Source organism: Chelonia mydas, chromosome 4 (genome assembly GCF_015237465.2).
Source record: "Chelonia mydas isolate rCheMyd1 chromosome 4, rCheMyd1.pri.v2, whole genome shotgun sequence".
NCBI lineage: Eukaryota > Metazoa > Chordata > Testudines > Cheloniidae > Chelonia > Chelonia mydas.
The window spans coordinates 79,787,569-79,814,805 of record NC_057852.1 but is presented as its reverse complement, the minus strand read 5'-3'; the positions used below and the strand labels follow the sequence as shown (position 1 = coordinate 79,814,805).

General features: G+C 44.9%; 1 protein-coding gene across 5 annotated transcripts in view; it reads right to left on the bottom strand.

The window, feature by feature from the left end:
* STOX2 (storkhead box 2) overlaps positions 1 to 27,237 on the bottom strand; it is a 222,850-nt gene that overhangs the window by 189,315 nt on the left and 6,298 nt on the right. Inside the window, exons 1-2 of one of the 5 annotated variants that reach the window (XM_043546040.1) lie at positions 25,686 to 26,069; positions 24,959 to 25,364 (exon numbers count right to left, since the gene is read on the bottom strand). In XM_043546040.1, coding sequence (XP_043401975.1) covers positions 24,959 to 25,334 — 376 coding nt within the window. In that variant the 5' untranslated portion in view covers positions 25,335 to 25,364; positions 25,686 to 26,069. Of the gene's footprint in view, positions 1 to 24,625; positions 25,428 to 25,685; positions 26,070 to 27,237 lie in introns of those variants that run through there. The other 4 variants (XM_043546041.1, XM_043546042.1, XM_043546043.1 and 1 more) reach the window with 4 other exon arrangements.

Below are 27,237 nucleotides of genomic sequence, written 5' to 3'. Positions count from 1 at the left end.
AGGCATTCCCTGGGAAATATCCCACCCTCTGATTTCACCACCTCAACCAAGCTTCACAATCATCATCGCTGGTGCCAGTATTAAATTGTTTGTTTAAAACTTATACTATGTGTGTGTGTGTAACTATAGTCTTTTGTCTGATGAAAAAATTTCCCTGGAATCTAACCCCCCCCCCCCCGCCCCATTTCCATTAATTCTTATGGGGAAATTGGATTCGTTTAACATTATTTCGCTTACAGTTGCATTTTTCAGGAGCATAACTACAACGTTAAGCGAGGAGTTACTGCATGTGAATAGTGCAGGGGTGGGCAAATTTTTGGCCAGAGGGCCACATCTGGGTGGGGAAATTGCATGCAGGGCCATGAATGTAGGGCTGGGGCAGGGGTGCGGGAGGGAGAGCGGGGTCCGGGAGGGGGTGCGGTGTGCAGGAAGGGGCTCAGGGCAGGGGGCTGGGGTGCAGGTAGGGTTTGGGCTCTGTCCCTGTGCCACTTACCTTGAGCAGCTCCAGGGCGTGCAACAGGGCTAAGGCAGACTCCCTGCCTGTCCTGGCCCCACGCTACTCCCAGAAGCGGCCGGGACCACATCCCTGCGACCCCTGGGGGAGAGGGGGCAAAGAGCACTCTGCATGCTGCCCTCGCCTGCAGGTACGTCACCCGAACCTCCCACTGGCCGTGGTTCACCGTTCCGGCCAATGGGAGCTGCAGGGCGTGGTGCCTGCAGGCGAGGGCAGCACGCGAAGCCCTCTGTCCTCCGCACCCTACCAGGGGCCTCAGGGATGTGGTGCTGGCTGCTTACAGGAGCAGCACGGGGCCCACAGCACCACAGGGTGGCAATCCCACGGGCTGGATCCAAAGCCCTGATGGGCCAGATCCAGCCCACGGTCCGTAGTTTGCCCACCCCTGGAATAGTGGTGGCGTTTTGAATCAGTGGTCTCTGTGTTTCATACAATACTGCTTCTGTAAAATGTTGCATTTTGGCTTCACAGATAGGACCTTGGGAGCCCAACCTCCGCCTTTGTTATCGCTGGCTGAATGGCTGTGCAGAATGAGAAAGCATCCACGAAGAACTAAAGAGGATTTTCTGCGTGAGGTCAGGATATACTCTGCAGCCGAAAAACGAGAATTGAAGGAGTGGCGAGACAGCAAGAACAGGGACCGAAAGAAGAACGCGGCGCGCCAGAACAAAGCCATGGAGAAGCTTTTAAACATTATGGAGCGCCAAGCAGATATGATCCAGGCGCTACTAGCACTGCAAACCGAGCAGCTCTGCACCCGCCCTCCCCTGCAGCCACTGTCTCAAAACTCTTTCCCATGCGTCCCCCCCAAGACACCACCAACGCACTCTTATCAACCTCCTGGCTCCAGTCTGTACCCGCTGCATGCCAAGCCTGCCCCGTCTAGCCCTGCGGACTCCCAGTACCCTCAACACCCATTCCTCTGCAGTTTAGCCCTGCTGAAGTACAGTACCCACTGCACTGTACTCCAAAGGAGAAGGTTGGATATGATAACTGGACCTACACAAATCTTTAACCATCCTACGACCCCACCTCCTCCTAGCAGCCTCCCTTCCCTCAATGCTGATGTGGTTTTTTTTTCCATTTCTCCCCTCCTCTGGTGGTTGTTTTTTAATAAAAGAATTGTGTTGGTTTGAAAGCAATCTTTATTCCGTTAATTGAAAGCAAATGGAGCCCTGCTAAGCAACAGGCAATTTTCTTACACCGTCACAGTGCATCATCTGCACCAACCACAGTCACCTCCTAACATTACAAGCACTGCACTCCTGAGAATAGCAACAAATATTCGTGGCTTTCAGCTTCAAATTGCAGCCTCAAGGCATCCCTGATTCGTACGGCCCCACACTATGCCCCTCTAATGGTCTCTGGCCGTTCAAATTCAGCCTCCAGGCACTGAACCTGAACAGTCCAGCCCTGAGTGAGGCTTTCACCCTTCCCTTCACAATTATGATGAAGCATACAGCACATGGTGATAAGCATATGAATATTGTCATTAGCCAGTTCCAGCCTCCCATATAGGCAGTGCCAGCGGGCCTTTAAATGGCCAAAAGCACACTCAACAGTCATTCTGCACTTGCTCAGCCTGTTGTTGAACTGCTCCTTGCTGCTGTCAAAGTGTCCCGTGTGTGGCTTCATAAGCCACATCATTAAGGGGTAGGCAGGGTCTCCCAGGATCACAATGGGCATTTCGACTTCCCCTATGGTGATCTTCTGGTCCAAGAAGAAAGTCCCTGCTTGCAGCTTCCTGAACAGGCCAGTGTTCCGAAAGATGTGTGCGTCATGCACCTTTCTGGACCAGCCTGCGTAAATGTCCGCGAAACGCCCACAGTGATCCACAAGAGCCTGGAGAAACATTGAGAAATACCCCTTCCGATTAATGTACTCGGTGGCTAGGTGGTCTGGTGCCAGAATTGGAATGTGTGTGCCATCTATCGCCCCTCTGCAGTTAGGGAAGCCCATTTGTGCAAAGCCATCCACACTGTCACGCACATTGCCCAGAGCCACTGTCTTTCGGAGCAGGATGCGATTAATGGCCCTGCACACTTCTGTCAACATGAGTCCAACGGTCGACTTTCCCACTCTGAACTGGTTAGCAACCAATCGGTAGCAGTCTGGAGTAGCCAGCTTCCACAGTTCAATCGCCACATGCTTCTCCAGCAACAAGACAGCTCTCATTCTCATGTCCTTGCGCCGCAGGGCTGGGGCGAGCTCATCACACAGTCCCATGAATGGTTTCAGAGTAGCAACCGTGTTAGTCTGTATTCACAAAAAGAAAAGGAGTACTTGTGGCACCTTAGAGACTAACCAATTTATTTGAGCATAAGCTTTCGGGAGCTACAGCTCACTTTCTTCATCCAAAAGTTCTGCAGCCACTGCTCGTCATCCCAGACGTGCATGATGATGGGATCCCACCACTCACTGCTTGTTTCCCAAGCCCAAAAGCGGCGTTCTATTGTGGTCAACACCTCCGTGAATGCCACTAGCAACCTCGTGTCATAGCTGCTAGACATGGCGAGATCAATGTCGCACTCCTCTTGCCTTTGTAGTTTAAGGAATAACTCCACTGCCACTCGTGACGTGTTAGTCCAAGCAAGCAGCATACTGGTCAACAGTGCAGGATGCATTCCTGTGGACCAAAAAGGCAGAGCACGCAGTACACAAACCACTGAAAGATAGCACCAAATGCGGATGGAACACAAAGATTGCTGGGATGTGAAGCAATGCATCACAGGGCATTGGGACAGGACCCAGGATGACCCACAACCCCTTCTGCCTGCCCATAACTCTTAGCGACAGAAGAGGAAGAGATGCTCTGTGGGATAGCTGCCCATAGTGCACCACTCCGAAAGCTGCCAAGTGCCAAGTGCCGCAAGTGTGAACACGCTATTGCGCAGGCAGCTGACAGTGTGAACACACAACAGCGGTTTTCCTTCAGCGCTCTCTGAGCGGTGCTGTAAACTGCCAGTGCTGTAACTCTGCCAGTGAGACATACAATTAGTACATGATATGACTGAGGGTATCGTGCAGTTTAGCAAGAGGAACACGATACATTACAAGTCTGCAAAGCACTACTGCAATTATTGCCAGTGTTTATGTGACACAGGGCCAGCTAAATAATTCAAATTGAAGCAGTACAACCCAACTCTCAAGCCTCCTGACACAAATCGATCCTGTGGCACTTTTTAAAGATATACTACCCATTTTACTAATGTATAACCACAGCAAAGAGAAAAATAAAGACAGCAACTTGCAAGGTATTGGGTGAATAGTCAAACTGATGCATACTTGAAAATGCACATTTGCAAGCTAAAAGTATTTCTAGAGTCAAATAGAATTATGCATTTAATGCATATACAACAGGAAAGCTAATCCCTGAGTGCAACACTAAATGACTACTTTAGCCTGAGTTGTGAGAAAACAGAAAACTCAAACCTACTGGGGATCTGGGCAAAGGTTTAATAAAATAGTCTTGTGGGGGGTATGTTTTTTGTTTGTTTTCATTTTTTGAACAGCTGTCATTCTGAAGTAATTTTTTAAAAACTTTTATATAAACTTCATTAAAATTATTTGTATTGGGGTAGCATAATATGACCTCAACTGTGGATCAAGACCTCATTGTGCTAGGAACTGTACAAATACATAACAAGAGATGGTAACCTCAAAGAGCTTACAATACAAATAATAGACCAGAGACAAAAGGTGAATATTAGAGAGACAAGGTGGGTGAGGTAATATGTTTATTGGACCAATAGAAAAATCTCTGTAAGCTTAAAACCTTGTCTCTTTCACCAACAGAAGTTGGTCCAAAAAAACATATTACCTCAACCAACTTGTCTCTCTAATATCTGGAATCAACACTGTTGTAACAACACTGCAAAGAACAAGTGGATATGACAGAGAGGGTGAGCATGACTAACTAACAATGAGGCAGGCAATACAGGTCAGCCTGACAGACAGTGGTCACAGCAAACCAGCTGCTTAACATATAATCCTAGAAACATTAGTGTAACTTCATTTAGTGAAAACTAACTATTCTAAAAAGCTTTACAAATTCTTATTATGGCTATTAGAAAACAATATGGTTATAGAATTGCCTAGAAATCAAGAGAGGAAGGGAGATGTTATCACTGTTAATTAGAGAGAGGAATGTGGCTAGTGGGTGAAATCAACTATCATAAAAAGTTGACTAGACTGGTGTGAATTGTTAGGAGACTTGTTTTGCTACAATCTAGAAACTTCTGGGAGGTAAGCACAGCCTGCAATACCAGTTCTACACAGAACTGGCTAGCTCACCTTATATTTCAGTCTTTGAGGTGTTGAATTCATTGTGTGGTTGTTTCTCATGCTAACGGGAGCAAATGTGAAATATGCTGATCAATACTGGAAACGGGTGTATAGGCTGGTTGTCAGAAACACCACTCAGCATCAGGATTTCAATTCCTTTCATTGGATCTCTCTTTTATTGATTCATAAACGAAGGCAAGCCTCTCAGAACAGTGGGTCTCAATCGCCAGAGATCTTTCCATGGGAAAGGACACTTCCCCCTCAGTAGTCACTGCCAGAGCCATTTCCCCTTCATTTTATCTGTCCACCTAATTACTCAGGGGTCTGAGTTAACCCCACAGGCACTGGAGCTTGCAAAGCTCCCTTCTACCTTGTCACAAGGTGATTAATGCATAGTGATTAGCCAGCATTAGTGTATGAGTTTCTCCCTCTGACCTGACGTGCCTCACGTTAAAGGAAGAGGTAGGAAACAAGGTACTGAATGGACTAAAATAATTAAAAACAGTGAATAAGTATTCTAACGTAAAGATAAACATTACCAAAAGCAGCAAGATGGAAAGGGTTCACGCTCCTCTCAGAGAGTGCAAGTAGAAACTGATTTGCAGTTCTTTAAGGTCAAATATTCCCTTGAATGAAACTATCTATTAGAGTAGGTGTGATGTTCCCCTCTGGTGTTATCTGGACCCGTGATCTGCTAGGCCACTCCAATCCTTGGCTCTCCCCTTTGATCAGTGTTTCAGTCGTGTGGTGATGGTGGTGGTGGTGGTGGTGTCTGTAGATGTAAGTGGGAGAGAGAGAGCATGGCAAAATGTCTCTCCTTTTTATCATGTCCTTTCTTTCCTCTTGGCTTTGCCCCTCCCCCGAGTCAGGTGAGCATTACCACAACGCAGTTCCAAACTGACCAAAGGAAGAGTGGGTGACTCCCTCAAGAGTGTAGCAGATTCTTTTGTTGCTGCGTAAGCCAGTGTCCATTGCTCCTGTGAGGTTGGGCTGGGTTTGTCCCATCCATGCCCTGACGAGAGGTGAACTGCCTGCCTCTCTGTTCTTGGAGAGTTTTTGCATGGGCTTGCTTTAAGCCATGAGGATACATTTTCAGCCTCAGAACTATAAACATGAAATTATAAACCTAATTATAAACCTAACCTAAACCCATTACTGTAACAATTACTATAACAACAACTGTGCTCAGTGCATCATGAGCCTTCCGAAGACACCCAACATGATAAATTTTGCATTGGATACCACACAATCATTTTATAAAGATGAACATGGGGGTATAGGGTGTACCCCCAAGGTCCAGAGGATCACAGCAGGACACTGATGAAACCGCTGATTCTGAAAGCAAAGTATTTTCTTCTTCCATGCTATCCTTGAAATGTAATCACAGAGCACATCTTTGCAGGCTTTCTAGCAGTTTTTCAACCTTAGCTTCATTCAGGAGCAGTATCTGTTCATCGTTCACACCCAAAAAATTATAAAGATCAATTGGTAATTATACCATAGAAACGGAAAGTCCAAGACTGGACTTGACAAGAAAGTTCCACCTTTTTTGGCTAAAAACCTTCACCCTTTCAATATAGCACAAAATGAGTGATCAAAAGAAATAACGGAGGCACCTTGCTATGGATATGTACCTCCCTACAGTTTTCAAATTTGCAGATCCACTCCAAGTGAAGGAACATATGAAAAGTTAAAAGAGCAGCTAAAAAACCTACAATGTTACTAATGTAAGATGGTTGGCTGAAGATGAAAAATGACCCAGTCATGGCGCCAAATATCCACACAGGGAAAGGGTCTGGGATAACTGCAACTGAAGTGGTTAACTTTTTTTCCATTGTACTTTTCCACATATTCTTAATGTCCTCTTCAGCACCCTGGACACAATATTCTGCTGTTTATTTTTCAGAAGTGAAATGAACACCAATGACTACATCAGGAAAGAAAATATTAGAACACTGGCCCTGATCTAGCAGTGGTCCTACCAGGACACAGTTACAGGGCTAACTGCACCTCTTAACCTTCTCCAGTCTCTCCGAGTGTACACTCTCAGGTGCCAGGCCTTGGGCCTTCACCTCTTGGAGCAGAACCCTATGATTCTCCCACACTCCAGGCCATGGGCTACAGTAACCTACGAACCTATGCTGCTTGCCTAGCAGGTCCAATTGAGTTTGGTATCTGCAGTTCTTCCCTTCGGGAGCTTGTGCCCAATGGTGAATACAGTGGTCAGACAGCCTTCTGAAATCAAAGTACTGTTTAATTTTAACAGTAGGAACAAATAATAATGTAAGAGATAAAGGGTTTTTTAAACCAGTCTATATACAGAGTATCTTACCTGGAGACTTGCCATCCCTTGGCAGATGCCTTAAGTAGGCCTCCCTTTACTGTCTCTCCCAAACAGCTGCTCTCCCCCTAGAAAGGGAATCACTTATCCTCCCCACCCCTCCCAGGATCCTTTGTCTCAGGTTCCCAGGCTCGTTTGGTTCTTCTGTGTTTACAAACCGGGACACCAATACCACTTGAAAAGCATGTCCAATGAGTTTGGTGGGGGGATGGAGGTAAGACATCAAGTGAATGGCTCCTGCATTGTCTCTTAAGTGTTGGCAGGTGGATGGCTATCTGAAGCCACTGTACCCTTTCCTGTCTAAGTGCAGCGATCCTCTTCTTGAATTAACCCCCTGCTTTCATACAGTAAACAGACAAACAGAACATATGGTATTCATAAATTTAAGCAGGGGAATACTCCCACAGTCAAGGCATGCTGAAGTTATACATGGGCTTAACTATGTGATGATTCAGGGATGTTGTGCCGAAGATGCTGAAAATGCCACCCAAGTTCAGGGAATGCATTAGGAGGTCTCCACGATTTGCTCAAATAATGAAAATTAAGTGAAAGAGACAAGAACTCCAATTGCAAGTCACCTTAATCTTCTGACTTACAGATATTTAGCACACTAAACTCCATCAAGAAAACTAACACCTCATAGTCCTACACCATGTTTTCTTTCTTTCTAACCACCTTCGACCACATACCTGGTTGATTGAAAGAGGAAAATTGATGTCCCAGCTTCCCAGTGACATTCTGAGGAATTCTCAGAAAGATGAATGCAAATGTAGCAACACAACTACCATCAATACTGTAATTAACCAGAAACAAGATGGGCAATTTTGTGTTTTAAATAGGTTTGGCAGCTTTCAGACTTGCTGCTGCATTACATCAAAACAACACATGCGAAGCACTTGTTCACCTCACAACTAACCTGGCCAGTCTCCTATTCTTTCTCCCTCCCCAACATTCTCCTCAAAATATTCAAACTCATAGTGAAGAAATTTTAGACATTAAAAAGATGAGATTCCATGGTTTTAAAATTGTCACTGTCACTTTTTAAAAGTAATTTCTGTCTGAAAGTGTTTTGCCCAATATTGTTACTAGAACTGAAATATTTTTTTCCCTATTTTTTCCAATTTGTTTGTGTTTTTGACAGCACTTTTTGCCGGGTCATTTCCACTGTGTCTCCTCAGTAGAGAGTCAGTTTCCCTTGCCATTTGTGAGAGTCTTTTCACATGACACTGGGAAGATTATATAATAAAATGGAAATTTGTCAAACCATGAAGTTGGCAGGGAGCTCAGGAGCAGTGAAGCTAATTTTAAACTCAATTTTGGAAACTAAATCATTTAAGACTCTTTTCTGAGATTTTATCAGCATACTAGCAGCCTTAAAAAAGCAATTAACAACTAAAGTGTCAGTGATACTCAATATATTTTGGATGCTGCCTTCCATTTGCTATATGTATTTAATATAGACCTTAAAATCCTCATCTGCAGCTGGCTAACTCAGCCTTGTAACCATGTAGCTAATTAGCATTCCCACAGAGTTCAGACAAGTAGGAGACCTAATCTCAATCTTAACACAGCCATAAGATCAATGTGCCAAACAAACGAGGAGTCACAAATAGGCCATTTTATGGTAAGGACATGCCTCCCCTCCTATGCCATCTTTCTGCTTTTCATTTTGGCTCAATGTCTTCCAAGCATTGTAAAAACCTAACAGGCGCTATCATAAGAGGTTGACCAAACACAAATTGGTCTTTTTAAAGGAGAAACAGATTTTGAAGACTATTTGTATGGAAATTTTGTGTATATTAGGATAAAATGAGTACAAAAAAAAATGTATCATTCTAACTGTAGAAGTTAAAGAGTGGACAGGAAGGCAGACAATAAGAGCCAAAATAAATTTTTCATATTTAAAGTGTTCCAAGGAGTTGTACTTTGAATAGGAATTCAGAAAAAACTCTTTTAAAAGATGAAATGCCCATTTTATAGTCCCAATAAGGTACTTCAAACTGTGCTGTTTAAACACACACCTTGAATGTATTGGAAGCACTAAGCATCTAATGCTTCACTATGTATTTAAAGTTTGCAATAGTGTTAAACCACAGTCATAAGAATCTTATTGCTTACTCATTTCATTCCCTAATTTATGTTTTATTATATTGTTTGGTTTAACATTACAGTACATATAACTTTAAGTAAACAGTATACTACACTCGCACCTTGCAATCTACCCTAAGTGAAGGGATACTGCACAGTTGCACTGCCCCAGAAGCAGAATAGGGACCAAATTGTTACTCAGCCACAATTTGCTCCCCGGTTCCCTCTTGCTCCAGGAAGGAGAAGTAATCTGCACCAGCACTTATCTTGGAGCAGTTTACTCCCCGCTCTTCACCAGCCTAGTTGGGCTGGCATGCACAATTGGGGGGTGAGGGGGTGGAAAAGGAGAGGGAATGACAAGGAGTTGAGCTAAAATCTTCTGGCTACCTGCTCTCCTCTCTTTTGTTGTGACAATGATATGGTAGCCTGCATAGGGTCCTTACTCCCCTGAACAAGTGCATAGGCCAGTTCGTGATTGAGCCCTAAGGTGTTAAGTGCAGTAAGAAATGCATTTAAAAAGTCTGCATTAATGAAATCACAGAAACTAAGGTTATATACAGAAATAAGAATAGAGTATGGATATTTCAGTGTCTTGAAGTATATCTCAATTATATAAACTTTTTAAGGAAAAGCAGAAGTGATTTGGATACAGTAAGTGTTCTCTTTGTTAATCAGTTGCTAGCAGAACACAAGGTTAAGCTAAAAGGATACAGTGTTTGACTTGTGTGTTTGGAATTTTGCTGTGTTTTGTGATAAGAAGCAAATGAAAGTAATTTCTCTGTAGGTTGTGCTTTGGTAACAAATAATTGCATTGTACTGCTTAAAGGGGGTACAGTATCTTTGTAACAGCTTTTATACTAAAACCTTGACATACCACTTATCCTTCTTGAAATGCATCCAAAGACAACTCTAAAGTTCAATTAACAAAGATTTAGTGTACTGTGTACACTCGTGCACAGTATGTTCATAATCCAAATTCATACATGGGCTCATGAGAAGCCTGGAGGCAGAACTAGAATCCTGATTCTTAAAAAAGGGGGAGAAGGAGAGAGGCAGATTGTCCAGAATCTTTCCATTTTTTTTATCCTTTTAAGAATGCAGCATTTGGGTCAGACTCATTTATTGTTGTAGTACACATAAATATAATGAACGAATGATCTGGCCAAGCATCATCAGGACATTTTATTTTCCTTTCTATATGTATAAGATGTGCCAACCAACCACTTGCAGGTGCATTAACAAAACAAATATATATGCCACCAGCCTAGATCTCACATTAAACTCCATGCCATAGGCTAATGGATAGAGTGCACTGCGTAGAGGACAATGTGCTTACATAAGGGGTGAAGAAAAAAAAGTGTAACATATTCAAATACATTCATAAACCTGGCCCATCCAGGGAGCAGGTTCAACATGGAAACTGGATAATGTGGCAATACTGTAGCAACCAATATCCATGCTGGGGAAAGGGGAAATGGTTTTAAAAAAATAAATAAAGATTAGATAGAGCTTTGCATTTTGTTTTATCTTATCTACTTGCAAAGCAGCATTTAGGCATAATTGTTGTTTAAGTTGTCACTCAGTCCACATGTGTTTAGAGCCATAGTTCCCCATACATTCACCACCACCTATTGCTTAGCATTTTCCTTTCAGTAAGCAGTGGTTTTTAGCTGACTCCAAATAAGAGCCCCATCCTTCATCACTCAAAGCTCTAATTGAAGTCAGTGGAAAATGTGGGTGTGTAAGGAATGCAGGGCTGAGCTCAAAGTGTCTTCACCGGGAAGACAGCTGCAATTTCTGAGTTGCATCTTCTACATTTCTGTTTCTAAACTGCTATCTTCAGTGCACAAAAGAATGTGGTTAAAGCTTCGGAGTTCCCTTCATCTAAAGCAGACTAATTCTTCTGGCCAGTATAAGATAGGAGAGGTTTATAGTCTGTGTGAATAACTTGAGATGATAACACTGTAGCTCCTCGGAAAGGATCACTATTAAAATAAACAAAGGTGCTTATACTTCTATATGATTTGCGTTACCAAGAAAAAGACTTACTCAAGAGCCCCCAGCTCAATTCCTAGTGGAACAGTGCTTTCGTGAACTCCTGTTCCTACAGAGAGCCCCTCTAGTAGAATACAAATCAACAAAAGAAAATGAATGGAAGTTCAATAGAACAGTATAAGCTTTACTTCTTTCTATAACTTAATTGCGTTGAATGGATTGGGTACTGACAGTAAATAATTACAAGCTTTAGCTATAGACCAAAGGCAGGAAATATAGCATACGTTAGAGGAATATATATACACACAAGATAATAACACCCCAGTATTTCTGTTCTGCACAGAGAGATACCATACTTACACATGATTACACTGAGTGAAAACTCACTCTGCTGCCTAGAAATATGTTTATGTTTAGGCTTGGCAGAATTTAATTTTTATTTTTAATTTCAACAATATCAATTTTTTATTTTTAACAATTGTCTTCATTTTTTTTTTGAACTATTTTTTAGTTTTACAGTTGCTGGAAATTAAAGTGTGTGTGTGTGTGGGGGGGTTATAGTTAGGGTAGCTGACAGTAGGGTTACAGGGGCTCCTAGGACTGACTGCAGGGCTGTGTGGTGTTCCTAGCATGGCCAAGGGATCTGAGTCACCAGGGGCAAGGTTCTGGGGAGGCTGCAGTCCTGGCCTGGGGAACCAGAGATTCCCAGCCAGTACTGCAAGGAGGAGGATGAGCCCCCAGCCACAGGGTGCTGCTGAACAGCTCCTGCCCTGCAACGGTTCCCATGCTCCCGACGGCTCCCAGGCTCCCGACTGGTGAGTGAGCGAGCAGGACTGTGACAGAGGAGCTGCTTGGGGCTCTCCCTGCAAGGTCCTGCTGCCAGTGACACTCGCTCCAGGCTCAAAGCATGGGGAAGGTTGTGGTCCTGGTGGGGCAGATCAGAGATCCCTGGCCAAGGCCACAAAAACAACTGCAGGGGAGGCCCTCCCACTGCTGAATGGCTCCTTCCCCCACAGCCAATGGCTCATCATTCTCCTCCCATTCCTGGCTGGAGATCTATGCTCTGTCCCACGAGGACCACAGCCTCTCCTCACACCTTGTGCAGGGATCGGGCACCACCAGCCCTGCAGCAGCCCATAGAATCATAGAATATCAGGGTTGGAAGGGACCTCAGGAGGGCATCTAGTCCAACCTCCTGCTTGAAGCAGGACCAAGCCACAATTTTTGCCCCAGATCCCTAAATGGCCCCCTCAAGGATTGAACTCACAACCCTGGGTTTAGCAGGCCAGCTCAAACCACTGAGCTATCCCTCCCCCCAGTGAGCCCTCCGCAGCCCTGCATTCACAGGAGTGGGGGAGCAGGTCTATGACAACAGGGCTGCAGAGGGCTTCTCTCCCACTGACTGACTGTTACTGATCTATTTTTCCCCATCAATTTCAGTGTGTCAGTTGAAGTCAACATTTACACATCTCTCAAGTTAAACAACCCTCCCAAGCCTGTTTATGTTCTATGCAGATGTTTATGTTTATGTCTATGTTTATGTTCTATCGCCTTTTATGATGAGATTACTGGATCTGTGGATGAAGGGAAAGCAGTGGATGTATTGTTTCTTGACTTTAGCAAAGCTTTTGACACGGTCTCCCACAGTATTCTTGTCAGCAAGTTAAGGAAGTATGGGATGGATGAATGCACTATAAGGTGGGTAGAAAGCTGGCTAGATTGTCGGGCTCAACGGGTAGTGATCAATGGCTCCATGTCTAGTTGGCAGCCGGTGTCAAGTGGAGTGCCCCAGGGGTCGGTCCTGGGGCCGGTTTTGTTCAATGTCTTCATAAATGATCTGGAGGATGGTGTGGATTGCACTCTCAGCAAATTTGCGGATGATACTAAACTGGGAGGAGTGGTAGATACGCTGGAGGGGAGGGATAGGATACAGAAGGACCTAGACAAATTGGAGGATTGGGCCAAAAGAAATCTGATGAGGTTCAATAAGGATAAGTGCAGGGTCCTGCACTTAGGACGGAAGAATCCAATGCACAGCTACAGACTAGGGACCGAATGGCTAGGCAGCAGTTCTGCGGAAAAGGACCTAGGGGTGACAGTGGACGAGAAGCTGGATATGAGTCAGCAGTGTGCCCTTGTTGCCAAGAAGGCCAATGGCATTTTGGGATGTATAAGTAGGGGCATAGCGAGCAGATCGAGGGACGTGATCGTTCCCCTCTATTCGACACTGGTGAGGCCTCATCTGGAGTACTGTGTCCAGTTTTGGGCCCCACACTACAAGAAGGATGTGGATAAATTGGAGAGAGTCCAGCGAAGGGCAACAAAAATGATTAGGGGTCTAGAGCACATGACTTATGAGGAGAGGCTGAGGGAGCTGGGATTGTTTAGTCTGCAGAAGAGAAGAATGAGGGGGGATTTGATAGCTGCTTTCAACTACCTGAAAGGGGGTTCCAAAGAGGATGGCTCTAGACTGTTCTCAATGGTAGCAGATGACAGAACGAGGAGTAATGGTCTCAAGTTGCAATGGGGGAGGTTTAGATTGGATATTAGGAAAAACTTTTTCACTAAGAGGGTGGTGAAACACTGGAATGCGTTACCTAGGGAGGTGGTAGAATCTCCTTCCTTAGAGGTTTTTAAGGTCAGGCTTGACAAAGTCCTGGCTGGGATGATTTAACTGGGACTTGGTCCTGCTTCGAGCAGGGGGTTGGACTAGATGACCTTCTGGGGTCCCTTCCAACCCTGATATTCTATGATTCTATGATTCAGAGTTACAGAATTAACAACTGTAGTTTCATAAAAGCAACATACTTAATTATAGGGGGAAGTACTATCTTGAAAACAAGTTTTAAGAAAACCAACTGTTCAGTGCAATCACTCTGCAGTGCCTACAATAGTCCAAAAGAACAAGAGTCAATTTATATGTTAATTATTTTGCAGTAACAATGAGTTAGAGTTCTTAGTACTTCCCTCACTCCAAAAGTGCCCATCTACTGTGTGCACAGATACAAAGAAAACACCACAGGTCCCATCCCCGTCTTCGTCCCCCCAGTTCTTGTGACCTCTTATGTCAACAGGAAGTGTCGGAGCTGGTAGGCATCCAGAAAACAGCAGCGATCACAGGAGACAGACACACACACATCCTTCCACAATGGTCATATAAGAATCCCTTAGCGAGAGAGAGAGAGAGAGAGAGAGTGCTAGCTGCCCATTAACCTTATAAATCCTTTATTCATGTTGCACAACGAATACAATGCACCAGTGTATTTGGCTTTGCTTCTGGATCAGGAAATGCTTTGAGTGAGAAGAAAAATGATGTTGTATTTTTTATCCATGCTTTTTATTTTCCCAGTGAAGTATTGAAAACTATGATTAACTAAACACACCGTATACAGTTGCTTAATGTAAGGAAAATGCACAAACCCAATTTGTGTTACTCAGCTCAAAGAGGATTCCGCTGCCAGGTGATCAAAATATTAGCTTATGAAACTATTTCTGACAAGCGATACGTGGCAAATGTCTATCAATCTTCTTTCCTTTCCCTCCCCCACTCTCACCTATGAATCTTTCTTCCTCCCCCACTCTCAGAAACTACAAGATACATTAAATACATGATCCTGCACTTCTTAGTAGAAGTACTGCCTGAGTGAGGAGAATCTTACTTCCGACAAACTCGTAAGCATCTCCATCATACTGTCAGTTTAAAAGTTCACCCTATCTTATTAGTCTTGTTATAGTCTTCTTTTAAAATCTTAATAAATGCTTCATGGAAATAAAAATTTGGGGATCACTACTCAGCTCAGGGCGAGGGGGCGAAATGTTGCCAAAGTCTCCTTAGTTCCCATAGCAATACCAACAAGAGGCATACAAAAGGTGCATAGGAGTGTGTGGTAACCTCTTCCTCAGAGGTTTTATTACTATGAAACCCAACATACCCGCATTGAAAAGAAGTTTTCACGGTTTAAAGGAGATAATTAAGAAAAAGAAAAATACATGTTTTATGACTGGCTATAAATCAATAACATTTAATGTCCAGTAGCCTACACATCCTACAGTCAACCACTAATGACTAGAAAATCACTGTGAAAGAATTTCTAAAGCTAAATTAGTGGGGTGTTAATTTTTCGTTGGGTAGGAGGAAAGCAGAAAATGGAAGCACTTAGCTTCCACTCAAAAAGCTGTAATAATAACCTCTCCACTGTTATGCATGGTAGCATACAAACAATGGACAATGCTCCACAGAGCCGACTGTGCTAACTGGTGCTATTTAGTTTAATTATTGCACAGCCATTCTTGAAAATTCAGTTTCAAATATCAGCTTTTAAGTGGGGAGACTACTTTTGGGAAGGACCAAAAGAGTGAGTGTAAAGGTTGGTAACGTCTTTTTAACCCACTATTAATATAGTGCTTATAAAAAGGCATGGCCTTTCCATAAAATGTATGAAAGCCTTTCAAACATGTCGAACGTCTAGGACCCAAAGATCAAGCATGAGCAATAAAGGAGGAAGTTACAAATGGGCAACGCAAGAGGAAATGAAGACATGAAAAGATGTCTGCTGAGGTGGAAACACCCACAAACCGTGTTGGTGAGGTAGCAACAGGCTGATTTGTGTTGGCACAGGGGACACAAAAGGAGGAGAGGTCAGCGTTAAGGATGACAAAGATTAAATAGTGGAGGCAAAGGAAAGGGTGTCAAATAGGGAGTGTTTTTCTATCATTAATTGTATAACACTCATTAAAGACATAAAGTTACAGAACATTGCAAAGTTATAAGAAAGCTTACCATCAGTAAGCTTACAACCGCACATGATTAATTCCATGCCTGGCAGCTATTAGTTCACATAAAGTAACCATTTTCCCTATCAGTACCCTTAGTATGCCAGACTCAGCTTGCTCCAAGTCTTCAAATGTTTTCCAAAGCTCTCTCTCCATCCAAGGCAGAGATTTAGACACACCCTATAATTTCCTAACTCCTGAATATCAGCTTCAAAATGGAAGCATTACAACCAGTTAGTGTATGAAAGCTACAACAGAAGCACTGAACACTCCTAAGAGACACAACATTGCAAGTACAGTATTAAGTATATTGTCACCCTATATTTGTACTACACTAGAATAGGGCAAGAGCCTACATTACTGCACAGACTAGAATACTTGGACATTACAATCTCATATGTACCTTAAACCCATTTACTTTCTGGTTCACATGCACCAGCACAGCACTGACAATATCACTGTCACCCCCAGCTCTTGAACTGGAAACTGTGTTTTCAGAAATACGTGAAAACTACTTGTTTTTAAATCTGGGTGAGTTAAAGGAATTATTTGGACATTATGCAGATATCTCCTCTTGTTCTGTGCAATTTGTTAATTTCTCACACACAACTGAAGTTTCTCACTCCCTTTTCATAGAATCATAGACTTTAAGGTCAGAAGGGACCATTATGATCATCTAGTAGTCTGATCTCCTGCACAACGCAGGCAACAAAATCTCACCCACCCACTCCTTTAACAAACCCCTAACCTATGCCTGAGCTACTGAAGTCCATAAATCGTGGTTTAGTGTCTAAACAACAGTTTGATGAACCACTGTCTCCAATCTCACCCCCAGTATCTTATTCCACAATCCAGTCCTGGACCTCAGACCACCATCACAGATCTAAGCAACTTCACCTAAACCCTAAAAATAAGGGTGCATCTATAATCACTGCACAATGTTAGCACTTACATTATACAAGAGAAGGGAAGACGGATGACCTGTCTGGACCTCTCCAGCCTCACACACACCTGTGCATGCCATTCATGTGAGCTTAGAGGAGAAAGAAAGGAGACACCTCCTGCACATGGCAGTGGAGGAAGTGAAGGAGGGAACAGGGAGACACTGATTGTTCCAGGACAGAAAGCATATACCTCCAAAACTTCCCCACCCACAGCCCTCTCTCACACACGCACACCAATCTTGGTGCAGGGCAGAAGGTTATAACCCTCCTCCTCAAGTGTCCAGACAAGCAAAAATAAGTAAAAAAATACCACTACCATTAGCAGGAATTGAATCCACTGTGTTTCACAGGATTACATGGCTATCCTGCCATGGCAGAGACAGAAGTAACTGACAGCACCAAGGTCAACCACAGCAACAGTGTTCAATGCAATTACTGCATTGTCGTAGCCACACCAGTAGCTGAGCAGCCTACTGTTCTCTGGTCTCTGTACAATCATCACTTCCAAAATAATAAAATAGCTCCAGCCTCAGACCCAAAAGCCACTGAAGTTCTAGCTAGAGTTTCCCATTCAGCTCCCAAATATCCACTCACCAATTATAGACTATATGATAAAATAAATTTTAAAATTATAAAATACAGCTCTCATCCGATGAAGTGAGCTGTAGCTCATGAAAGCTTATGCTCTAATAAATGTGTTAGTCTCTAAGGTGCCACAAGTCCTCCTTTTCTTTTTGAGGATACAGATGAACACGGCTGCTACTCTGAAACCTATGATTGGTTATGCTTATTCTGTCATTGTTTTAGAGTACGTAAAAATACACACACACAAAAAATTAAATATTTTCAGTTTCAAATCTACCCCTCAGCACTTTGACTTGTAAAAAGGGAGAACAAAGCATCAGAGTTCTTTTAAATAAATTGCAATCATTCACACTTTAGGCACCTAATTTTGCTGAAAATGCAATTACACATTTAAAAGATGATCATGCCCCAGAACTAGTCCAGTTGATTTGCTTCTTCTTTAGCAATATAACTTCTTTGCTCTCAAACTTCTACCTGCATTTCAGTACATGCAAGTGTGGCTATGTACAAATGGTCTGAAATTGTCACACACGTGCACTTGGTGGCAGTTTAGTCTTTTCCATCTTATTAACTGCAACTAAAGATATATTTTATATACAGGCACTCTCATACATTCCAATTGTAGCTTCATAGTTTATATCAAATGCTGAGTTATGTTCTGTTGGAGGGAGAAGGGTTAAATCACATGCAAACTCTAGGTTCTGGTATTTTGTAAATGCAAAAGAACATCAGCTAAAACCACAAAATGAATGTTATTCACCCTTCAGCAAGGCTACTTATTAACAAACTTTTGAACTAGAGTTATAACTCCGTTTTAATGGGAAGGATGCAATTACCTGTGTACATTCCATTTCTCATTCTATGTAACCAGAGCATCAGATTAGTAATGTTAGAGTCATAGGACACCATCCAACAACCCTTGGCGCTATAGACGCTAAAGTTCCACAGCCGCCCCAAAATAAAACAGAAGCTGCCACCATTACCCCCCCACACACACACACAAGCCCCATTAATCCCTAGGCTTGGTCTGCCCAAGCCTCCCACCAAAGTGCCCCACTTCTCTGACCCTACTGGAACCACAAAACTACCTTAGCAGCTGGTCTAACCCCAGCAGACAACTCCAAAGGGTGGGTGAAAACAAGGAACAGGTTTCAGGTCCATTTTATTTTTAAATTAAATACAGCCATTTTGAGTTGGGGGTGGGAGATTCCATACACACACCCATTTGCCGGCTACTGGCATTTAGGGCAACTCTTGTCCCAATTCCCCGCCCATCATTTCCCCTCTCCCCTACCCCCCTTTGAAGAGGGTGAAGGAGGGCTCCATTTCCACCAGCAAGAGAGGACTTCCTATACTACCCCTCACATCCCTATTGGTTATGTCTAAACAGCAGCTGGGAGGAGGCTTCTTAGCATGGGTGGACAGACATGCTAGCTCTGCCCAAACTAGCACCTAAAAATAGCAGCATGGCTGCAATGGCACAGGAAGCAACTCAGGCTAGCCACCTAAGGACAGTCCCACCGGGGTACTATTTCCCAGTGCTAGCTTGAGCAGAACTCACAGGTATGTACCCACGCTGTTAAGCACCCTCCCAGCTATTGGGTAGACATACCCTTTGTTGGCTTGGGTCAGAGGGAATTTCTGCCAAATATGGAAAAAAAAGGCCCGTCAATTGACTTTTAAGATATAAGGCTTGCCATGGGTTTAGTCCTTCTAGGTCCTCCCTTCCAGGCTATGGCTGTATCTTGGCCAAAGCTGCCTGCATAACATCTTTAAGAGATTACCTTTCCTATCCTTCCCCACAGCTAAAATTCTCATCCAGGCTCTCATCTTGATCAGTGAATTTTCAGGCCTTAACAAATGCAGTCTTGCCCTACTCATATCCACTCAGAATGGTGCTGCCAAGATCATTTCCTAGCCCATTGCTTTGACCATGTCACCTCTGTCATTCATACCTCTTCTGGCTCCCTCTTCTCTATCACACCAAATATAAGATATCTGTCTTCACTTTAAAGGCCCTTCACAGTCAAACCCCATCTTGCCTATCATCTCTCATTTGCTACTGAGTTGTCAACAGTTGCCTACAATCAGTCCATGATGCCAGCCTCCACTGCCCACTTGTTAAGTTTTCAAACAAGCATCTTCATGCTATCTCCCATGCTGTCCTTCATGATTGGGAGGAGCACCCCATAAAATCTGCAAAAGTAACACACCCTCCTTAAAACTCTCCTGCGCGATGATGCCTACAAAAAGCTTGACAACGAACAGCTAGTTGGTGCACTGAGACAACTGTCTATCATGTGACCAGTATTGTTTCCTTACCAGTATTCCTCCCCATCTGACCAAATTAATCTGTTGCCTCTAGTCTTATACTTAGGCCTGGTCTACACTACGGGGTTAGGTCGAATTTAGCCGCGTTAGGTCGATTTAAAAATGACTGCATCCACACAGCCAACCCCGTTCCATCGACCTAAAGGGCTCTTAAAATCGACTTCTGTACTCCTCCCCAACGAGGGGCATAGCACTAAAAATCGACCTTGCTGGGTCGAATTTGGGGTAGTGCGGACGCAAATCGATGGTATTGGAGCACTCTGGGATAGCTTCTGGAGGCCATTGTGACCGCTCTGGACAGCGCTTTGAACTCCGATGCACTAGCCAGGTACGCAGGAAAAGCCCCGGGAACTTTTGAATTTCATTTCCTGTTTGGTCAGCATGGCAAACTCAGCAGCACAGGTGACCATGCAGTCCTCCCAGAATCATAGAGCATAGAATGTTTCTACGCTCCCCCATCACCTCCGTCCCTGAGGTTATTGCAGATTAGAAGGCCAAAACCAAAAAAAAAAACCCGCACTCGCGATGACATGTTTTCTGAGCTCATGCAGTCCTCCCGCACTGATAGGGCACAGCTGAACGCATGGAGGCATTTAGTGGCAGAGTCCAGGAAAGCATTAAGTGAGCACGAAGAGCTGAGGCAGGACGCAATGCTGAGGCTAATGGAGGAGCCAACGAACATGATGAAGCATTTCTGGGGGGAGCAAACGGACATGATGAAGAGTCTGCTGGAGCTGCAGGAAAGCCAACAAGAGCACAGACCCCTGCTGCATCCACTGTATAACCACCTACCCTCCTCCCCATGTTCCATAGCCTCCTCACCCAGATTCCCAAGAACTTGGAGGGGCAGGCTCCGGGCACCCAGCCACTCCACTCCAGAGGATGGCTCAAGCAACAGAAGGCTGTCATTCAAACAGTTTGATTCTCAGTGTGGCTACAATAAAGCAATGTGACCTTGTCCTTCCCTCCCCCTCCACCACACCTAGGCTACCTTGTCCGTTATCTTTTTTTTTTATTTTAAATTAATAAAGAAAGAATGCATGGTTTCAAAACAATAGTTACTTTATTTCGAAGGGGGGAGGGTGGTTGGCTTACAGGGAACTAAAATCAACGAAGGGGGTGGGTTTGCATCAAGGAGAAACACACACATCTGTCACACCGAAGCCTGACCAGTCATGAAACTGGTTTTCAAAACCTCTCTGATGTGCAGTGCACCTTGCTGTGCTCTTCTAATCACCCTGGTGTCTGGCAGCTCAAAATCAGACGCCAGGCAATTTGCCTCAACCTCCCACCCCGCCATAAACATCTCCCCCTTACTCTCACAGATATTATGGAGCACACAGCAAGCAGCAATAACAACGGGAATGTTGGTTGCACTGAGGTCTAACCTAGTCAGCAAACAGTGCCAGTGAGCTTTTAAACGTCCAACGGCATATTCTACCACCATTCTGCACTTGCTCAGACTATAGATGAACTGCTCCTTACTACTGTCCAGGCTTCATAAGCCATGGGAGCAAGGGGTACGCTGGGGTAGGTGCGACCGTGCGGTGCTGCCGGCTGGGAGAGCAGCCTGAGGCAGAAGCCTCCAGCTGGCATGATATTCCAGACAGGACTGAATCTCCATGAGACGAAACTTAAAGAAGAGAATGACCTGGAGTCTCTGGCTCCCATTTGGTGCTCTAAGAGGAGAATAGCCATGTCTGTCCAGGCGCCCCTGATCAACCTCACCGAGGTCTGCCAGGAACACCCAGGAGACGTACGACAGCTATCAGTCCTACTGCACCATCTGCCACGAAGGCAAGGAGCTGCTGCTGTGTAGCAATGCAGTACCCCATCTGCCAGCAGCGCTCAGGAGATGTACGGTGATGGTGAGCTGAGCTGGCTCCATGCTTGCCGTGGTACGGCGTCTGCATGGGTAACCCAGGAAAAAAGGCGCAAAACAATTGTCTGCTGTTGCTTTCACAGAGGGAGGGATGAAGGGAGGGAGGGGGGCCTGATGACATGTACCCGCATTGGGAGTTTAACCCAGAATTCCAATGGGCAGCGGAGACTGCATGAACTGTGGGATAGCTACCCACAATGCACCGCTCTGTAAATCGATGCTAGCCACGGTAGGGAGGACGCACTCCACCGACTTAATGCGCTTAGTGTGGACATACGCAATCAACTATATAAAATTGATCTAATTTCATAGTGTAGACATACCCTTAGATTGTAGGCTCTTTGGGGCAGGACCCATCTTTCATTCTGTGTTGTAGAGTGACTAGCACAGAGGGGTCCAAGTCTATGACTAGGGCTACTGAGTGTTACAGTAATACACAATTATTACACATCAATTATACACTCTAAAAAAGGGGGGCTGGGGACAAGACACATTAAATACCAAAACACTATATTAAATCAGAATTGAGGTTGAGATTTTAAGTAACAAAAAATAAGACATTTAAACTTTGTTCCCCCTAGTAACTTTACTCAAGCAATTCGCGCCAGAAAGGAAATGTCTTATTTAAAAAGATGCTCTCAGGTTAAAAATTGTGTATCCTCATAACTCTGTAAGCTGTTTGAGGAGACCATTTGTATAAAGTACAAGAGGTAAAGAATTGATAAAGAAAAAGTAGCTTGTTTCACAGTCAACCACATTAACCATGGAAAGTGATAACATTTGCACCTGTAAATAAAACCCTGAAACTAGGTCTTCCCTTTGTAAGTGAAATTGTGAGAGCTACAGTTTGTAAATTACCCTAGGTGGTAGTTACCCATCAGAATCTCAGATCCTGAGCCGTCCTTCACTGCCCCAACACACAGTGGAGAGCCACAGCTTAACTCCTTGTACTTTAGCAAGTTAGAACAAATACTGAAAACAAAATGCTCTCTTTTTAAACTCAGAAGGATACACTAATTCCTAGACTACAGGCAGAAATACTGCATGAATACGTATCTCTCTCTTGGGGAAAGACACCATTATTTAGAACTTCACTCATCAAAATATGATACACATCAATTATAGTTTCAAAGGCCATTTATTGAATTGCAAAAGAAATTCACTCCTAGTCCAATCCTTTGTTTCTTTACCATAAAAATGCCTATCCTGGCACATACAAACTCAAGCCACCCAGAACACCCAAATTACAATGTGTTGGGGTGGTTTTTTTTTTGCACTACAGATTATAAAACTATGGAATATTTCTGTTGTAATTAACTGACTACTACTCTAACAGGTTAGTTAAAGGTCAAACCTTAATTCAAGTGCCACTACTCACATTTAATAATGTTTTATAGGAGCATCTGGAAATTTGTCAGTTTTCAGAAGTTCCCCATCAACATGTTCATCTTTTTGTTGTGAAGCTGCAATATAAGTCAGAGCCTGGAAGTCAATTATTTTGTGTCAAGGTCCAAATTTCTTGGTCAAAATATAGTCAAGGTCCAAATTCCAGAGCAAATAAAAATAAGTAAATAAAAAGATTTCAGGTTCCATTCAAAAGCATCTTGAAGTCCAGATTTGGCCTGTGGTTTATTTATTGACTACCCGTGATATAAGTGAACCAGAAGGATGAGTGGAAAAAACAGAATCAGACAAAGCGTAACTGATGTTTCAAATAGCAATAGGCATTTTTTAAAATATGTCTAATTTACAGTTTTAATTTCACTCTCTAAAGAGAAAGATATTCAAGAAATGTGATCCTACTACAGTTACTGGATTAACTAGTAGCCCGTCTGGCCTACTTTTGAATGCAAATTATTTAAAATAAGTGGTATGCATCTTTATAAAGTAACAATTTTTTTTTAAATCATTCATAAGTCCAGAATCGCATAGCTTACATGTTTGTTTATTTTTCTGTAGAGGCAAATGTTTTGAGAATTTGAACAGACTACTGAACACACGGTTTCCAAATAATTAGTCCTTTAAAAATTTAACAAGTACTGAGATTATATAGATAAAATAGAATATCACAATGAAATGTCCATAGTTTCTACTGCTTACCAAACTCAAACTTACCAAAATCCAAATCAAAACACAAATCTGGCACTTAACCACAATGTTTTTGTTCATAGTAAATACTGCTGGATATATATGTTGAAAGCAAAAGTATAACAATTGTCTTTTCGGTGCACAGCACCACTGAATAAAGAATAGGCACAGAAATTTTAAGTTGTTCACTAGTGTGGCTTTGTACTGATGCACTTATCTGGTAGAAAAGTAATACCTTGAAATAGATCTCAGCATGCAAGATAAATTCAGTCGGGTACTGCAAATTTTACAATCTATTTATCATTGCTCAGGACAGGATTGGCATTGTACAGAGATTTGTGCAATTTAAGGAATGGCAAAAGCATTAAAGTTTATCCATTATATCAGAAGGACGAGCCTAGCACAGGGAATCCTTCATTGAACCTAGATGGAGATAAGAGAACAATGATGTTGAGAGGGGCGGCTGAGACTAAATTATATCAAGGAACTTGTGTACTACTTGAACTTTTGACCCCAAGTGCTAAAAAGAAAGATCATGAATTGCTGATTAAAACAATAGAATATAATTGATTTGCATAGTTATTAAAAATGTATAAACTTGAGGGGAAACTAAGGAGAAAAAGAACGGGTCAACAACAAAGAGAACCGTGGGCTAGCTTAATATCAACCTCACTCACAATTCAGGATCAGCACCATTCCAGCTGCCTTTCAGCCTTTCCTCGCACGTATTGAGTCTCACATTTCCCACACACAAATTTTGGCCTTATCTACACTGGGATTGTTGACCCAGAATTTCCTACCATTGCTACCCGTAGTGAGCGTCACTGGCAGGAGAAACAACGAGTGCACCTGGAGGAAAGAGTCACCAAAGACTGCCAGCTTTTCAAGAACCACGTCATGCAGACCTGCTCCGTGTAGGGCTTGACGACGCCGTGTTTAAAACACCAGTGGTGGCTGCTTGGAGACTTGGCTATTTTAGTGCACCGAGCGTATGGAGGGGGAGCTTGCAGAGTCTGGGCACAAACTTCTCCCTCCTGGCAAGCGGGAGCCAAGGCACCAGGCACCTGCCCCGAGCGCGGGTGGGGGGCCGGTTCGGGGGCTGCCCTGACGCCGGCGAGCCCAGCAGCACTTACCCAGGCACTTGATGCGGAAGCCGGCGGGCGGCTTGAGGGAGCGGCGCGTCCAGCCCTCCCGCAGCACCTCCAGGTGCTCCTCCTTGCCCTGGATCAGCAGCACCTGCTCGTCCAGCCAGCCCAGGAAGAAGGTCTCGGCCACGGCCGCCGTCACGCGCGGGTTCCAGAAGTGCTGCATGTTCTCCTGCTTGAAGTCCGCGAAGATCTCGTAGCCGATGTGGTGGCGCCCGAGCCGGGGCGGCTCCTCGCCTGGCGGCGGCGGCTGCTGGTCTCCGTCCTGCCGCCTCTCCTCTGCCTCCAGCGCGGCCCCGGGGCTCAGGACGATGGCCAGGGAGTGCGGGGCGATCTGCAGAAACTTCTCCGCCTTCCGAGGCATAGCTGCGGCGGCTACGGGGCGCCGCAGCCTCTGCACGAAAGAGACACCCCCGAGCCCCCATCAAGGCAGGGCGGAGCTGGGCGCAGCTTCCCCCCCTCCCCCCGCACACCCACCGGGCGGGCTGCCCCTGGCGCTGCCCCTCTCCCCAGCACAGGCCTAGGCTGCCTCCTGTTCCCCCGGCTGCACGCGTGCGCCCCACCCGCCTGCCGCCGCCCCGGGAGGTGCAAAGCGGTGCTGGGCGCCGGCTCCTCCTGCACAACCTGCCGCCCCCTCCCCACCTAGCCTCGTGCTCTGCAGCCAGCCAGCTCCCGGGGGCGGGTGGGGCTGCGGAGCCCTGCAGACGCACGTTACCTCCTGTTCCCGGCTCCTCTCCCAGCTCCGGGCATGCTCTACCCTGTCTCCAGACAGGGCATCTCGGGGCGCCGAGCTCCCTGCTCCGGTATCCCGGTGAGGGGCAGGTAGCGGGGTCCCGGCTGGGGGAGGAGCTGCAAAGCGGCTGGAGCTAACCCGGGGAAATGAACCCTCCCTAGGAGGAGACACCAAGGGGAGGGGGGTCGTGCCTGAACTAAACGGCGACCGCTCGGGCAGGGCTGCCCTGAGGTTTGCTAAGGGAGGAGGGATAAAAGTGCAGCCACCAGAGCCTGCCTCCCTGGGCGTCTCTGTTCCTGATCTCTGCTCCTCCTCCCTCCCCTTAGCTCTGCTTCTCCTCCTGTGCCCAAGGGCCCATGAAACTCTGCTCTCTCTTTCTTGGTATGACAAGCTGTACAAGTGTTCCCAAAGCTACAAAGGCGGTGTTAAAAACAAAACTCCTTACCTCAGGGGTGGGCAAACTGGGGGGGGGGGGGCGCACATCCCGCCCTTGAGCTCCCGCCGGGGAGCAGGGTCCTAGGCTTGCCCCACTCCACGCGACTCCCGGAAGCAGCGGCACGTCCCGCTCCGGCTCCTACACTTGGGGGCATCCAGGGAGCTCCACACACTGCCCGCGCCGCCCCCCGCAGCTCCCATTAGCCGGGAACCTCATTTCTGGCCTCACCCCCTCCTGCACCCCAACCACCAATTTCATGAGCATTAGTGGCCAGCCAAACAATTTTCATACCCAGATATGGTCCTTGGGCCAAAAAGTTTGCCCACCCCTGCCTTACCTCCCTTGGAAGTGGCACCTCAGATTATTACAAAGGAAAAACTTGTATTTGTTTTCATACCCAGCCAGCCGCAACCCCATGGCACTTTATGGACAGGTGAAAGACATTGCTCCTGGTCCAAAAAGTTTGCATAAAACTCTCATTGACTTTTTACCATTTATTCTATTTTTGTACTTTTGCATTTCTTTCAGCTTGGACAATAAAAACCCAATGAGTTAGTTTCACTTAGGTTCTCATGCACTATTATATTTCGCATTTCTCTATCACCTTCCATTTGGGGATCTCAAATCACTTTAAAACATTAATGAATCAGTCCTCACCATCCTCACAAGAGTGTTGTATTCCCCTTTTCAAAGATGGGGAAACTGAGGCACAGAAAAATTAAAGGCCTGATGTTCAGAGCGCTCAGCACCCTCAATCCCTACTAAATTCAATGCACAGCACCTCTGAAGATAAGGCCCTAACTGATTTGCCACAGGTTGCCCATCAGAGAGCTCAAATTTACTAACTTTGGGTATGTCTGCAGTGGCATAGGTATGGCACTGCAGCTGTGCCACTGTAGTGTCATAGTGTAGACATTTGCTACAGTGACAGAAAAGGGTTTCTTGTCCATGTAGTTCATCCACCTCTCCGAGAGGTGGTAGTGTTGGTTGGTGGAAAAACTCTTCTATCGACATAGCCACCTCTACACCAGCGGTTTGGTCAACCTAGCTGTGGGGCTCAGTGCATGAAGTTTTTCACAGCCCTGAGTGATGTAGCTA